This window comes from Heteronotia binoei, chromosome 1 (assembly GCF_032191835.1).
Source record: "Heteronotia binoei isolate CCM8104 ecotype False Entrance Well chromosome 1, APGP_CSIRO_Hbin_v1, whole genome shotgun sequence".
In the NCBI taxonomy this organism is placed as follows: domain Eukaryota; kingdom Metazoa; phylum Chordata; class Lepidosauria; order Squamata; family Gekkonidae; genus Heteronotia; species Heteronotia binoei.
In genome coordinates, this window is record NC_083223.1 from 253,508,691 (window position 1) to 253,522,656 (window position 13,966).

Below are 13,966 nucleotides of genomic sequence, written 5' to 3' on the forward strand. Positions count from 1 at the left end.
CTCCAGCATGCCTCTAATGTGCCAAGAAACGGGGCCTTTCTCACACATGCGTACTCACTAGTTTCTTAACTGTAGTGGCTGATTTCTCATCAAGTACAGGGCCTGGTTCAGCATCGTTCAGTGCGTACTTGACCATGACCACGACAGGCCTCAGGTAGTCTGAAGTGTCCTGCAAGAGAGAAATGAACCCAGGATTATTATCCAGCGCCAGATGTGTTTTAGCAAGCTCTCATGCTTCAAGGCAGATCACTCCATAAGGGTACTGAAATACCAATGTCCTATGAGTCTAGGTTGAATATATGAATATATGAACATATGAAGCTGCCTTATACTGAATCAGAACCTGGGTCCATCAAAGTCAGTATTGTCTACTCAGACAGGCAGCAGCTCTCCAGGGTCTCAAGCTGAGGTTTTTCCACACCTATTTGCCTGGACCCTTGTTAGTTGGAGATGCCGGGGATTGAACCGGGGACCTTCTGCTTACCACTGATGCTCTACCACTGAGCCACCATCCCTCCCTGAAAATATAACAATGTCAGCAGCACCGTTTCTATATCCAATTCCTGATATGAGGATTTCCATAGGCAAGGCAGGCTTTCCTAGGAAGGGCATGGGGCTTTCCCCTGTTCTCCTCTCCAAGCATGCATCTTGGTTGTGCCAGAAACCGCAGCACCAATCCCTCATGTTGACTGGCAGCAAGAAACCAATCAAATGTTCCTAAAACTTTGTGCAGCTGTGCCTTGGTACAGGAACATTGTCAAGCACTCTGACTTCATAGAGAGAAAAATGGCTGAAGTATGGTCAAGTAATGGCTCTGGGTATCATTCATTTACAACCCCCCTCTTCTCATGTCCCTGAAGCCATCTGGCAAAAGATATTTACCCAACAGAATTGACTTGCTTTGTTTTACTACCAACACTCCCCCTAAATATCCCAGGCCTCTGTGGGTCTTATCTTGGTCACGGGTTGGCATTAGAAGGCTATTGCTAGGTAGAGGAAAATTACTGCTTTGCCCTTTGAACTCAGAATTCCAAACATGTCTGTATCTATATAGCTGGCTGTAACCTTATTTTTTTTTAGTCTTCTCAAAGACAGCGTCTTACCTGCAACATGGAGTTTCAATAAAGAACTAACTTTGATTCAAAACAGTCTATTCTTGAACTACCTGTGCATGACATTTTGAGAAGACTCCCTTTTCGTGAGATTTTAACTGAATTTGGAAACTCTGTAAGCCATGGCTGATGGAGGTCCAGACAACAGAGAAGCTCCCACAGACGCTGGCACTCCGGCGGGCGGAGATCCAGACCCAGGAGCAAGACCCAGGCCTCCTCCATGGCACTTCCTAGATGCCAGGAGGCAAGTCGGGAGAGGCTCCCCGCTACAAGTGCAGCAGCTATTTATCACTTCGAAAGACTGGGGTCCGCATCGATCAACCACACTGATGGACAAGAGGCCGGAGCGTCAGGAAGCGATCCTGGAACTTCCCCCCTTAAGAGCACGGTCAGAAGAGGGGAATCCAGGAACCTCGGAAGCAAACAGAGGTGATGGCCGAGAGGATCGAGGCACGGACCCAATCCCTGAGGAGGAGGGAGAAGATCAAGACCCTGACCCAAGAGACCTTCCAGCTCATAAGGTTCCAGATGATGGAAATCGCCCAGGATCTGAGAGACGAGATGCGGGCGAACAATGACTTCATGATCCGGGAGATGAGGACCAGGATTGACCAGGCACTACACCCCCTGGCCCCTCCCGGAGGGCAACCAGTGCCGCAACAACCGAAGCTGCCTCTGCCGCCCCCACCTCAGCTGCCTCAGCTGCTGCTGCCACAACAACCTCCCACCAGGCCGGTGGATTACAGGAGGGGTCGGGAGTTGGTGGCCACCTTCAATAGTGACCGAGAAGAAGTGGAGTACTTCACCATACAAGCTAACAGCTTTATGCATTATTGGGGTCACACCTTCCCAGATGAGTTTAGCAGAATGGACTATCTGAGATTGAAACTGGAAGGAGTGGCCAAGAGATGGTACGTGAGCCTCTACGAGACCTGCAGCCCTGAACTAGATACGGTGGCGGCGTTTCTGAGGGCTGTGCTGATAGAATATGAAAACCCACTCCAAGAGACCTGAGCATTGATGACCCTACGAGACATGGAACAAGGGTCCCGATCGGTGAGAGAGTATGCCGCCGATTTCCGCGCCAACGCCGCGAAAGTAAAAGGGTGGCACAAGCATGTTCCAAACTCCCCACAGCTAAAAAGCTAGCGCACTTATTCTTTCAACACGTGGTCCGACTACACACATTCCCAGAGAAGGTAATTAGCGACAGGGGTGTTCAGTAAGTTTGTTGCCAGCTTCTGGCAGAAGTTTTGCAAGCTAGCAGGCATCGAGCAGTGATTAAGTTCTGCATACCACCCCCAGACTGAGGGACAGACAGAATGTACCAACGCGGTGCTAGAACAGTACTTAAGATGCTTCATTAACCATCAGCAGTCCAATTGGGTGGAATTGCTTCCCTTCGCGGAGTATGGATACAATAAGTGTGCGCAGCTCCACCAAAACCACTCCTTTCCTGGTGGTAAATGGCACCAGGAGGGAAGGTACTGAGCAGCCCCTCCTCATTTGATCATTGGTGGGGCAATTTGGGAAAAGCTTGGGGAAGCATACAGGAAAACCTAGAAACAGCTAAAGAGACTTACAAAAAACATTATGACAAGTCCCACTCTCCTGCCTGGGACTTCAAAGTGGGAGATACTGCGTTTTTGTCAACAAAAAACTTGCCAATCACCAAAACTTCAAAGAAACTGGCAAAAAAGTGTATTGGTCCCTTCCAGATCAAAAGGATTATAAACAAAGTGACTGTAGAGCTGGAGTTAGTAAGGTTCATACTATTTTCCATTGCAGTTTACTCAAGAAAGACCCTGGGTCGACACATTGGCACCCTCGACAACCAGCCCTGGACCCAATCCCAGTAGGGAACCAGAATCATCACAAGGTGGAAAAGATCCTCGATGCTAAAATGAAACGAGGGGGTGTTGCATTTTCTAATCTGTTGGAAACATTTTCCGGAATCACATGATGAATGGGGTTTCTCACTACAATGTAGAGGCCCTGGCTCTGATCAAGCATTCTACACTAAATTTCCCAAAAAACCCCAGGGGAGGGCCTAAGGGGGGGCAGTATGTCAAGCACTCTGATTTCATAGAGAGAAAAATGGCTGAAGTATGGACAAGTAATGGCTCTGGGTATCATTCATTTACAATGCCCTTCTTCTCATGCCCCTGTAGCCATCTGGCAGAGGATGTTTACCTAACGGAATTGACTTGCTTTGTTTTAGTACCAACACTCCCCCTAAATATCCCAGGCCTCTGTGGGTCTTATCTTGGTTACGGGTTGGCGTTAGAAGGCTACTGCTAGGTAGAGGAAAATTTCTGCTTTGCCCTTTGAACTCAGAATTCCAAATGTGTCTGTTTGTATCTATATAGCCGGCTGTAACCTTATTATTTTTAGTCTTCTCAAAGACAGCGTCTTATCTGCAACATGGAGTTTCAATAAAGAACTAACTTTGATTCAAAACAAAGGAGTCTATTCTTGAACTACCTGTGCTTGACAAACATGTTGTAAGATTGTATAAGATAGCTCAGCTGTTTCCCTGCCACTTCAGCCTACCTACATAACTTCTTTTTTAATTGCTCACAATGAAAAGTTGAATTTTAAACACCCCATCAAGTTGCCAGCTCTGGGGTGGGAAATACTTGGAGTTTTTTTGGGGGGTGGAGAGGGGAGGGACCACTGGTATGTAGAAGAAGAAGACCATAGATTTATATCCTACCCTTCTCTCTGGATCAGTCTTAGAGCAGCTTACAATCTCCTTTATCTTCTTCCCCCACAACAAACATCCTGTGAGGTGGGTGGGGCTGAGAGAGCTCTCACAGAAGCTGCCCTTTCAAGGACAGCTCTGCAGAGTTATGGCTGACCCAAGGTCATTCCAGCAGCTGCAAGTGGAGGAGTGAGGAATCAAACCCAGTTCTCCCAGATAAGAGTTCACGCACTTAACCACTACACCATAGTGTCCATCTTCCAAAGCTGCCATTTTCTCCAATGGAATGGATCTCTTTCATTTGGAGATTGGTTGTAATTATGGGAGATCTCCAGGCCCCACCTGGAGACTGGCAATCCTACCATAAGCACAAGTGGTCTTGTAGTGAATTTCCTGCGCTGAGCAGGTGTCTGGACTAGATGATATACGAGGTTCATTTCCAATTCCAGGACTAACATAAGAACCTTGCAACATCAATCTCAAGGTCCTTCAAGCTCCAGCGTCTTGCATCCTCTGGGAATCCTACAAGCAGGATGGGAAAGCAGCAGTCTTTCACTGCCGTTTGTCCACAGAAGCCACCCTTACACAGAGGTAGGCTACCTCTGAACATGGGAGTTCCATTCAGCTCTAATGGTTAGTGTCCTGACCTGGATAGCTCAAAGTAGCCAAATCTTGCCAGATCTCAGGTTAAGCAGGGCCAGCCCTGATTATTGCTTCATGGGAGACCATCAAGGAAGTCCCAGGTCACTTCAGAGAGGCAGGCAATGGCAAACCACCTAGAGAGTCAGTTTTGTGTAGTGGTTAAGTGTACAGACTCTTATCTGGGAGAACCGGGTTTGATTCCTCACTCCACCACTTGCAGCTGCTGGAATGGCCTTGGGTCAGCCATAGCTCTCCTAGGAGTTGTTTTTGAAAGGGCAGCTTCTGGGAGAGCCCTCTCAGCCTCACCCACCTCACAGGGTGTCTTTTGTGGGGGGAGAAGATAAAGGAGATTGTAAGCCGCTCTGAGACTCTGCTTCAGAGAGAAGGGCGGGGTATAAATCTACGGTCTTCTTTGTCTCTTGCCTTGAAATACCCAGAGGGTTCCCAATAAGTTAGCTGCAACTTAATGGCACTTTCTACCACCAATTCTGTTTAGATCTGTAGTATAAATATGTATATTCAGAGAAGTGAATAGCTCCTGACAGATTTCTCCAGGAATTTGTCTAATACTCATTTCAAAGCCACCTGAATTAGTGGTCGTAGACAAATCTGCAGACCTCTCTCCTCATACCGTCTTTGCTTCTCCCACACATGCCCCTACTCTCCTGGCCCCATTGGTCCTGATTTCCTCTCCCCCTGCTACATTGCTGCCCCCTGCTTCCTTCCCTTTTTCTCACCTACCTTTCCCACTTCATTCTTTCCCCTTCAGCTGCCACCCCCATCCTCTTCTGGCTCTCCTTGTAGTCCCCACGTCCTTTCTCCCCCCACAGCTTCCGCAACCTCTCCCCCTCCTCTTTCCGGTCTCCTACTCTGGTCCCCAGCACCTCCTGGTGGGGTCATAACATATTGGGCACCCACACGCTGCTGCTTTCCTTCCTGCTCTGTTTGCACAAGTGCAGACACCACCTTTAACTTTTCCAGATTTTTTTTTTTAATTCCCACTTCTTTTAAAGTTTTCAGATTTTCTACAAGCCCCGTCCTGGATGACTCCCCCTTGCAGATTTTCTGAACCGCATGATGGGGCCACCCAAGCAGAGAAATCTTTCCCTGTGTATTCTCTATGCACCATTCATAATTTTATAAACCTCTACCGTGTTGTCCCTTCGTCAGTCATATTTATTCTAAGCTAAAAAGCTCCAACTTCCTTTAGCTATAGGCAGGCCTCATTCTGGGCAGGAGCTCACAGGAGCAGAGGTCCAGAACCTCTAAATTTTATTGTGCTCTTTCTTTCTTTCTTTCTTTCTTTCTTTCTTTCTTTCTTTCTTTCTTTCTTTCTTTCTTTCTTTCTTTCTTTCTTTCTTTCTTTCTTTCTTTCTTTCTTTCTTTCTTACCTCCCCCCCACTAAATACTTGCTTCTAGGCTCCATTGTTCAAACCCCCTGTGAGAATTTTGCTGAACTCTAATTTTTGAAAAACTTTCTAATATTTCCCCCCACAAAAAAGGGGAAATAACCAAAACATATAAAGCAGACAGATAAAGCAACATGCCACTGTGGCCACATAGGAAAAAGTAATTTAAAAAGTATGATGGAAGTTAGGTTTTATGACAATTCTAATTCAAGAAACATTTTAAGGTAAATGCTGAGCTGATATAATTTAGTACAACTTCCAATGATGTCAGGGATGTGTGGCATATGCAAATGAGCTGTGCTAATGAGTTCCGGCACCTCATTTTCTACTAAATGACCCCAGGCTATAGGGAAGATGCTCCACCTCCCTGACCATTTTGGTTGCTCTTTTCTGTTCTCAGTTAACTAGTCCCATTTGGCTCTTTTTCTCAAGTTCTGATAAGCTTGCTATGAAAGAGCAGCTGAACTCTCACAAAGCTTGTATTTCCTATCCCTATGGTCAAACACATGGACAAGCAGGGTGGGAATTCTAGCAGGAGCTCCTTTGCATATCAGGCCACACACCCCTGTTGTAGCCAATCCTCCAAGAGCTTACAAGGCTCCTTTTTGTAAGCTCTTGGAAGATTGGCTACATCAAGAGGGTGTGGCTTAATATGCAAAGGAGCTCCTGCTAGAATTCCACCCCTGTGGACAAGCGAAATATCGTGTAAGGGAAAGGAAAGATCCCCTGTGCAAGCACCAGTCATTTCCAACTTTGGGGTGACGTTGCTTTCGCAACGTTTTCACGGCAGACTTTTTACAGGGTGGTTTGCCATTGCCTTCCCCAGTCTTTTACACTTCCCCCCCAGCAAGCTGGGTACTCATTTTACCGACCTCGGAAGGATGGAAGGCTGAGTCAACCTTGGGTCGGCTACCTGAATCCAGCTTCCACCAGAATCGAACTCAGGTCATGAGCAGAGAGTTCAGACCACAGTACTGCAGTAATGCTGCTTTACCACTCTACGCCATGGGGTAACACTTTAATGGAAATTGATTAAAATAATACAATCTGAAAGGGATGGGATAGCAGATTATCGCCCATACTGGTGTACTACAGAGGTCTCCATAGTATGATAACCTCCAGCCTGGCTCAACTGTGCAGGCAAAGTTCCTCCTGCACCAAAGCAAGAGCCAGAGAACAAAGGCCTTTTGAGGAGTTTGTACCAGCCCAAATGCCTTCTGCTCAGGATTTGCTTTGCCTCCCCGCAAGAACTGAGAGAAAAGCAGGGAGTAAATATCTAAACATTCCAAGTATCGAAATAGTTACAATGTGGCAAAACAAGTACAGGCAAAACAAGTACAGTGATTTATTGGGGCAGGTGTCACAAGCCAGGAAGTACACCCTGGGAAACAGGAAGGAAGGAAGGAAGGAAGGAAGGAAGGAAGGAAGGAAGGAAGGAAGGAAGGAAGGAAGGAAGGAAGGAAGGAAGGAAGGAAGGAAGGAAGGAAGGAAGGAAGGAAGGGGTGGGGGGGAGGGAGGGAGGGGAAGAAGGAGAAGAACAACAACAACAGTGTATCACATGAAGAGTTTAAGTGAAGTATGCCATACTCACAATCATGTGAAAGCGGACTGTTGAGCACACTTTCCTGCCCACTATGGCCTGAATTCTCTTCTGAAGCACTTTTTGAGAGGTATCATCAAAGACAGCCCTTGTCCTAAATTTCCTGTCATCCAAGGAGACGTTGAATTTCACACCTAGGACCAAGCAAGTGGGTGAAGGCCATTTAAATCATGGGACCAGCACTCAGCCAATCACAAGGCTCCCTGAGGGAGATCACCACTGCCAACCTGCCAAGAGCAGGCCTGGAGGTACTCACTAAATTGGCTGTCCCTCCTGCCCAGAGAACGGGAAGACGCTCTGAAGCAGATGTCAGCCGTGACGCAAAGAGACTCCTTGCCATTCCTGTAGCAGTTCTTCTGAATAACGTTGATAGAGGAAGGCTCGGCTGAAATGGAAGTGTTGACCTGCACAATCCTCCTCGACCTGACCCCCTCGGCAACAAGAGAAGAATAATTCAGAACGATTTAAGAGCTCTCACACAAGATGTGACAGAATCCTTGTTCCTTAGTTACAGTGAACACACACACAATCCAAGTACAGGGTACACTTGAAGTTTTTCAATACGCGCCTTGGGTAATTCTCAAGTTACATTCAAAGCATGCCCTGAGATGTGTGATTAAAACCCTACAAGTTATTAGTCCCCGGTTTCATTTATAAAAGCAAATGTACTTTGGCTCTTTCTTGTAACATGTGAAAAGGGCATGAGTGAAGGAGTGACTGAGGGAGGGAGGGAGGCTAAGTTGTGAGCTGCCCTGAGTCCGCTTGCAGAGAGGGCAGGATAGAAATTTAATGTAATAAATAAATAAATAAGTGAATCACCACTAAACAGAAAGAGAGATGTCCAGAACTCTCACCTGCTTTGACCATCTGCTGTTTCACTGGCAAAGCATAAATATGGATAAGTTAGAACTGTAGCCTCAAATGTCAATTAATTGGGTGCATCCTTAGAATCTGTACCACTCTACTCCCCTTTTTGAGGCTGCCTGTTCTATAATAAACTGTGGTCCTTCTCGAGACACCTCTTCCTACGGACTCCTCACCTTCATGCCTTTGCATGTATTCTCCGGAAGGCTAAGCCAGGAGGGTCCCCGCTCCCAAACCTCCAGGAATTGCCCAACCCAAAGCTGATGTAGCCAATCTTCCTGGAGCTGACAGTAGGCCCTGTACTAAGAGCCCTGTAAGCTCCAGGAGGACTGGCTACATCAGGGGTGTGTGGCCTAATATGCAAAGGAGTTCCTGCCACAAAAAAAGTCCTATGGCAACCTTATGTGACATCACTGCATTCAGAGCGCCTCCGCTTTCCTTGATGGGCTGCTGCTTGCAAGGGGTTGAATCAGCTGCCCGCCAAGACATAGAGCCCCTTGCTTTCTTCCACTAGATGTATGGGAGAAGGAAATGTGGGAGAAGACATGGAGCTGCTATTAATGGTGCCTGCCTTGTTTGGCCCAGAAGGGGTGTTTTATTCAGTCCGTGTTGTTAGTGAGAGCTACTTTTCAATGCTCTGCAAAGTCTCTTCACCCACTCTCAGCATCTTTCTGTTGCTCACCTCAAGACCACTGCAGCACCCTGGGCACCCACAGCCAGGTCCACCAGACCGTCACCATCCAAATCTATCTGCCCGTCCAAGCTGCGGCCAAAGTAGGTGAGACCTCGGCGAAGCCCTGTTGCTTCAATTCGCTGTTGGAAAGAACAAACCAAAGGGGTGAATGAAGACCTTAAGAGGTGACACTTTAAGAGCAGTGAGATTCACACAGGAAGTACCTTCTCTATGATCAATACAGAGTTGTCTCCAGTGTTCCCTCTAAGCTGAGTTAGCATGAGCTGGCTCACAGATTTTTAGCCTCCAGCTCACACATTTTTGTCTTAGCTCAGGAAGGATGACCCCAGAGCACAATAATTTACGCAGTAGCTCACAACTTTAATGCCAGTAGCTCACAAAGTAGAATTTTTGCTCACAAGACTCTGCAGCTTAGAGGAAACATGTCTCTGGAGTTAAACTCGGGGGGGGGGGATTCTTCATGAAGGAAGCAGTAGCTGGCTGTGTACTGCACTGATTGGCTGCCTCTCCTAGTGATGTCACCTAGAAACCGCCCCTCCCTCTGTTTTTAGAGAGCTTTCGCATTAAAATAATGTTCTGTTTCTTCTTATTGATAAGGAACGAATAAACGCAGAAACGCTCATGCAGTGCTTTAAAAGATGTACAAAAAAGGAAAAACAGCCTGCCTGAAGCACAGGAGGGACGGGCAAAGCTTGCTTTATCCATTCATTCATTTATTATCCATTCATTCCTTTGAGCTGCCCCTTTAGAAGCGCAAATAGCCATTATGCACAATGAGTTAATTCAACCAATGTTATCTTCTTCCCGCTCTTTTTCACCTGTTTCGCTTCGATGTAGACTTTATTACTGCATTTTTTTCTGGGGAAACTCTGTGTCATATTCTTTACGTGTAAAATCAGTTTCACATCAGCTTTGCAATGTGTTTGATTTTATTCCACTGCCTTTTAGTTATATATACCATTGACGCACAGCTCCTCGACTTTAAAAGACTCAAGGTGGATTTTTACAAGAAGTCTAAAACACTAAACATGATGGGTGGGATCCTGTGGAGTCATTCCGCTGACTGTCCTGCCTTCTACGGGTTTAAGGAGTCTTAGGTGCTTGGATTCTTTATTGCTGCTAGGGTTGTCAGGTCCCCCCTGACCTCTGGCGGGTTGGTGATGGGGTAAGGTTGCCCGCCGCAGGCTGGGAAATTCTTGGAGATTTGGGAGTGGAGTCTGGGGAGGGCAGGGACCTCAGTGGGGTGCTGTGTTATAGAGCCCACCCTCCAGAGCACCCACTTTCTTCCGGGGAACTGATCTTTGTAGTCTGGAAATGAGCTGTAACTCTGGGGAGAACCCCAGGTCCCAACTGGAGGCTGGCATCTCTAATTGCTGGTTATGCTTAGTGTTTCAGAATGCAGGGATCTTTGCCACTGTATCACTCCCGTGTGTAGTTTAATGTGGTAATTTTGGACTTTTCCACTTCCAGTACTATAGTAAGCAGCCTTGATTGCTATTTTTTTTTTAAGTAGAAGGTCAGCGGAAGCTGGTTCAGGTAGCCGGCTCGAGGTTGACTCAGCCTTCCATCCTTCTGAGGTTGGTAAAATTGAGTACCCAGCTTGCTGGGGAGAAAGTGTAATGACCGGGGAAGGCAATGGCAAACCACCCCATAAAAAGGTCTGCCGTGAAAACATTGTGAAAGCAGCGTCATCCCAGAGTCGAAAACGACTGGTGCTTGCACAGGGGACCTTTCCTTTCCTTTTTCAGGATAGAACATTGTTTTTCAAATATTTCAAAGGAGGCAGGGCCAGTTGTTAATGGAGATAAGAACTCCATCCTTCCACACACACAGACAACCCACTACCCGGTTAATACAGTTTTCACACACCTGTTTGAAGCGTGGCAGCACAGTGGTGCGGTACCCGTGATACACGTAGACAGCCCCCTGGTGGTTATCCTCCAGTGGCGCACCCACCACCACATCATTAAAGCTGTCGTGATTGAGGTCAGGAATGGCCAGCAGGGAGTAGCCAAAACGAGCATCTTGAGGTTTTGGGTCGGTGTGGAGTGTCCCATTAAAAGACAGGAGTGGCTTTATAAAACAGATTAAATATTGAAACATAAGAACATCAGAAGAGCTAGTGTGGTGCAGTAGTTAAGAATGTTGGACTAGTATTTGGAAGACCCAGAGGCTGTGGCCCACTGGTAGAGGATCTGCTTGGCATGCAGATGTCCCTGGTTCAATCCCCGGCACCTTCAGTTCAAAATGGATCTGGCAGTAGGTGCGGTGAATGGCCTCTGCCTGAGGCCCTGGAGAGCTGCTGCCAGTCTGAGCAGACAACACTGACTTTGATGGACCAGGAGTTTGATTCAGTATAAGGCAGCTTCATGTGTGTTCATGACCCAGGTCTGAATTTCCACTCATGCCATGGAAGCCTGCTGGGTGACCTTGGGCCAGTCACATTTTCTCAGCCTAACCTACCTCACAGGGCAGTCATGAGGATAAAATGGAGGAGAGGGGAGTGATGTGAGCCACTTCGGGTCCCCGCTGGGGAGAAAGGCAGGATGTAAATGAATTAAATACATAAATGTAAAGACCCCTGCTGGATCAGACCAGTGATCCATCTAGTTCAGCATCCTATTTCCCACAGCAACCAACTGATTGCCCGGGGCACAGAGGCCTTCTCTCCATGCCACCTCCTAGTACTGGGCATTCAGAGATTTACTGTCTCTGGGCATGGAAATTCCCTTTATTTACCATGGTTAGTAAACATTGATTGATCTCTCCTGTGAATCTGTCTAATCTGCCTCTAAACTCATTTCTCCTCATGGCCACCACTCACTAAATAAAGCAGTATTTTCTTTGGTTTGCCCTGAATCTACTACCCATCATCTTCATTGGGTGCCCCAAAGTTCTAGCATTAGGGGAGAGAGAGAATAAGGTTTTCTAAGAACATAAGAGAAGCCATGTTGGATCAGGCCAATGGCCCACCCAGTCCAACACTGTCACAAAGTGACCAAAAAAACCCAAAACCAAAACCAGGTGCCATCAGGAGGTACTTCTTTCTCTACCTTCTCTATCCCACACATAATCACCCCTCAGTCGACGTTTCTCCAGGTTAAAGAGCCCCAAGCATTTTAATCTTTCTTCATAGGGAAAGTGTTCCAACCCCTTAATCATTCTAGTTGCCCTTTTCTGCACTTTTCCCAATGCTATAATATCTGTTTTGAGTTGTAGTGACCAAAATTGTACACAGTACTACAAATGAGGCCACACCATCAATTTATACAGGGGCATTATGATTTTGCCGATTTGAAGAAGAAGAAGATGTTGGATTTATATCCCGCCCTCCACTCCGAAGAGTCTCAGAGCGGCTCACAATCTCCTTTACCTTCCTCCCCCACAACAAACACCCTGTGAGGTGGGTGGGGATGGAGAGGGCTCTCACAGCAGCTGCCCTTTTAAGGACAACCTCTGCCAGAGCTATGGCTGACCCAAGGCCATGCTAGCAGGTGCAAGTGGAGGAGTGGGGAATCAAACCTGGTTCTCCCAGATAAGAGTCCGCACACTTAACCACTACACCAAACTGCTTTCAATTCCCTTCCTAATAATTCCCAGCATAGCGTTGGCCTTTTTTATTGCAATCACTATCTATCCAAAATGGGAAGGTGAGCATCAAGAAAAATGGTACCTACTTTATTTTCTTTTAGACACCAGACTAAAATACATCTTTTTACCCAGGACTTTTCTGCATTCTCATTTTCTTCATTTGTAAATTCTTTTTCTATGGGGAGGTTCTGTTCCTCATGTGCTTTGCTCTCTCTAGTGGTCGATAGGATCTCACATTCATTTCAGGCATATCTCCCTGCAGATTTAAACTGCAGGTTTTTATGCCAGACATAAACCACTGTAATATCAAATTGATCACTAGAGAGAGCAAAACACATGGGGAACAGAAAAATAAACCCCGAAAAAACAAGAACTTACAAATAAGGAAAATGAGAATGTGAGGGGAAAAAAAAACACCAGGCACTTAATTAGGGGCTTATCTTACCAACTTTTTAATGGTCTCCTCAGTTTTAGGCATAGTTTTTGTGCTGCTTATGCTTAATGGCTTGTGTTTTATACTGTGGCTTTTAAATTAAAGCTGCCTTGAGCAGTACTCCGAAGAGGCAGCATAAAAATATCTCAAACAAACAAACAATAAAATTTACAGGACACCACTAGATATTTAGCAATCTCTACCGGCTCAAAATGTACTCACCTGCCCCACTTTGTAGATAGAAACCCGCCCCATTTCCTTGTTCTGTGCACCCAAATACATGGGCGCAGCCACCAGCAAGACGTCTGTGATTCCATCTCCATTCACATCCACAGGACACACTTCGCTTCCAAAGTACGAACCAATCTGGGAAAGAAGATGCACAATCCCCTTTGTGTTGGATGCAAATTCATGTCCCCCATCCCCAAAATGCCTCTAATATCCACTTGCCAGAATCAACTCAACTGTTCTCAACACCACCTCTCCATCCATGAGGACTAGTAACCCAAAAACTGAAATCCTAATCAATCTAACGATCCAGATGGCATGTGATACAGAGCCCTGGCACACAAGTGAAGTAATACAAACAAGGGTGCCTCAACTAGCTCAGTGTCTTTCCTGTCTACACTACATTACAAATAGACAGCCAGTGGTGTGTTATGGTAGCACAGGTGCACTGAGGTTGACAGGCACTAAACCTCTGAATCCCAGAGCCAGAACTCAGGAGGCAACATCAGGGAGGGCCACAAGAGAGCATAGAGGCCTTGGCCTCTATGTGCTCTTGTGGCCCTCCAGAAGAACTGGTTGGTCACTGTGTGAGATAGGATGCCAGACGAGGAAGAAGAAGAAGAATTGCAGATTTATACCCCGCCCTTCTCTCTGAATCAGAGACTCAGAGCGGCTTACAATCTCCTTTA

The 13,966-nt window shown here is 46.5% G+C and overlaps 1 protein-coding gene across 1 annotated transcript in view; it reads right to left on the reverse strand.

Annotated features, from left to right (window-relative positions):
- Nucleotides 1–13,966, reverse strand: part of ITGA10 (integrin subunit alpha 10) — a 97,562-nt gene that overhangs the window by 19,419 nt on the left and 64,177 nt on the right. Inside the window, exons 13-18 of the mRNA XM_060253082.1 lie at nucleotides 13,272–13,415; nucleotides 10,895–11,098; nucleotides 9,014–9,144; nucleotides 7,724–7,890; nucleotides 7,459–7,601; nucleotides 59–169 (exon numbers count right to left, since the gene is read on the reverse strand). Of these exons, the coding sequence (XP_060109065.1) occupies nucleotides 59–169; nucleotides 7,459–7,601; nucleotides 7,724–7,890; nucleotides 9,014–9,144; nucleotides 10,895–11,098; nucleotides 13,272–13,415 (900 nt within the window). The remainder of the gene's footprint in view (nucleotides 1–58; nucleotides 170–7,458; nucleotides 7,602–7,723; nucleotides 7,891–9,013; nucleotides 9,145–10,894; nucleotides 11,099–13,271; nucleotides 13,416–13,966) is intronic.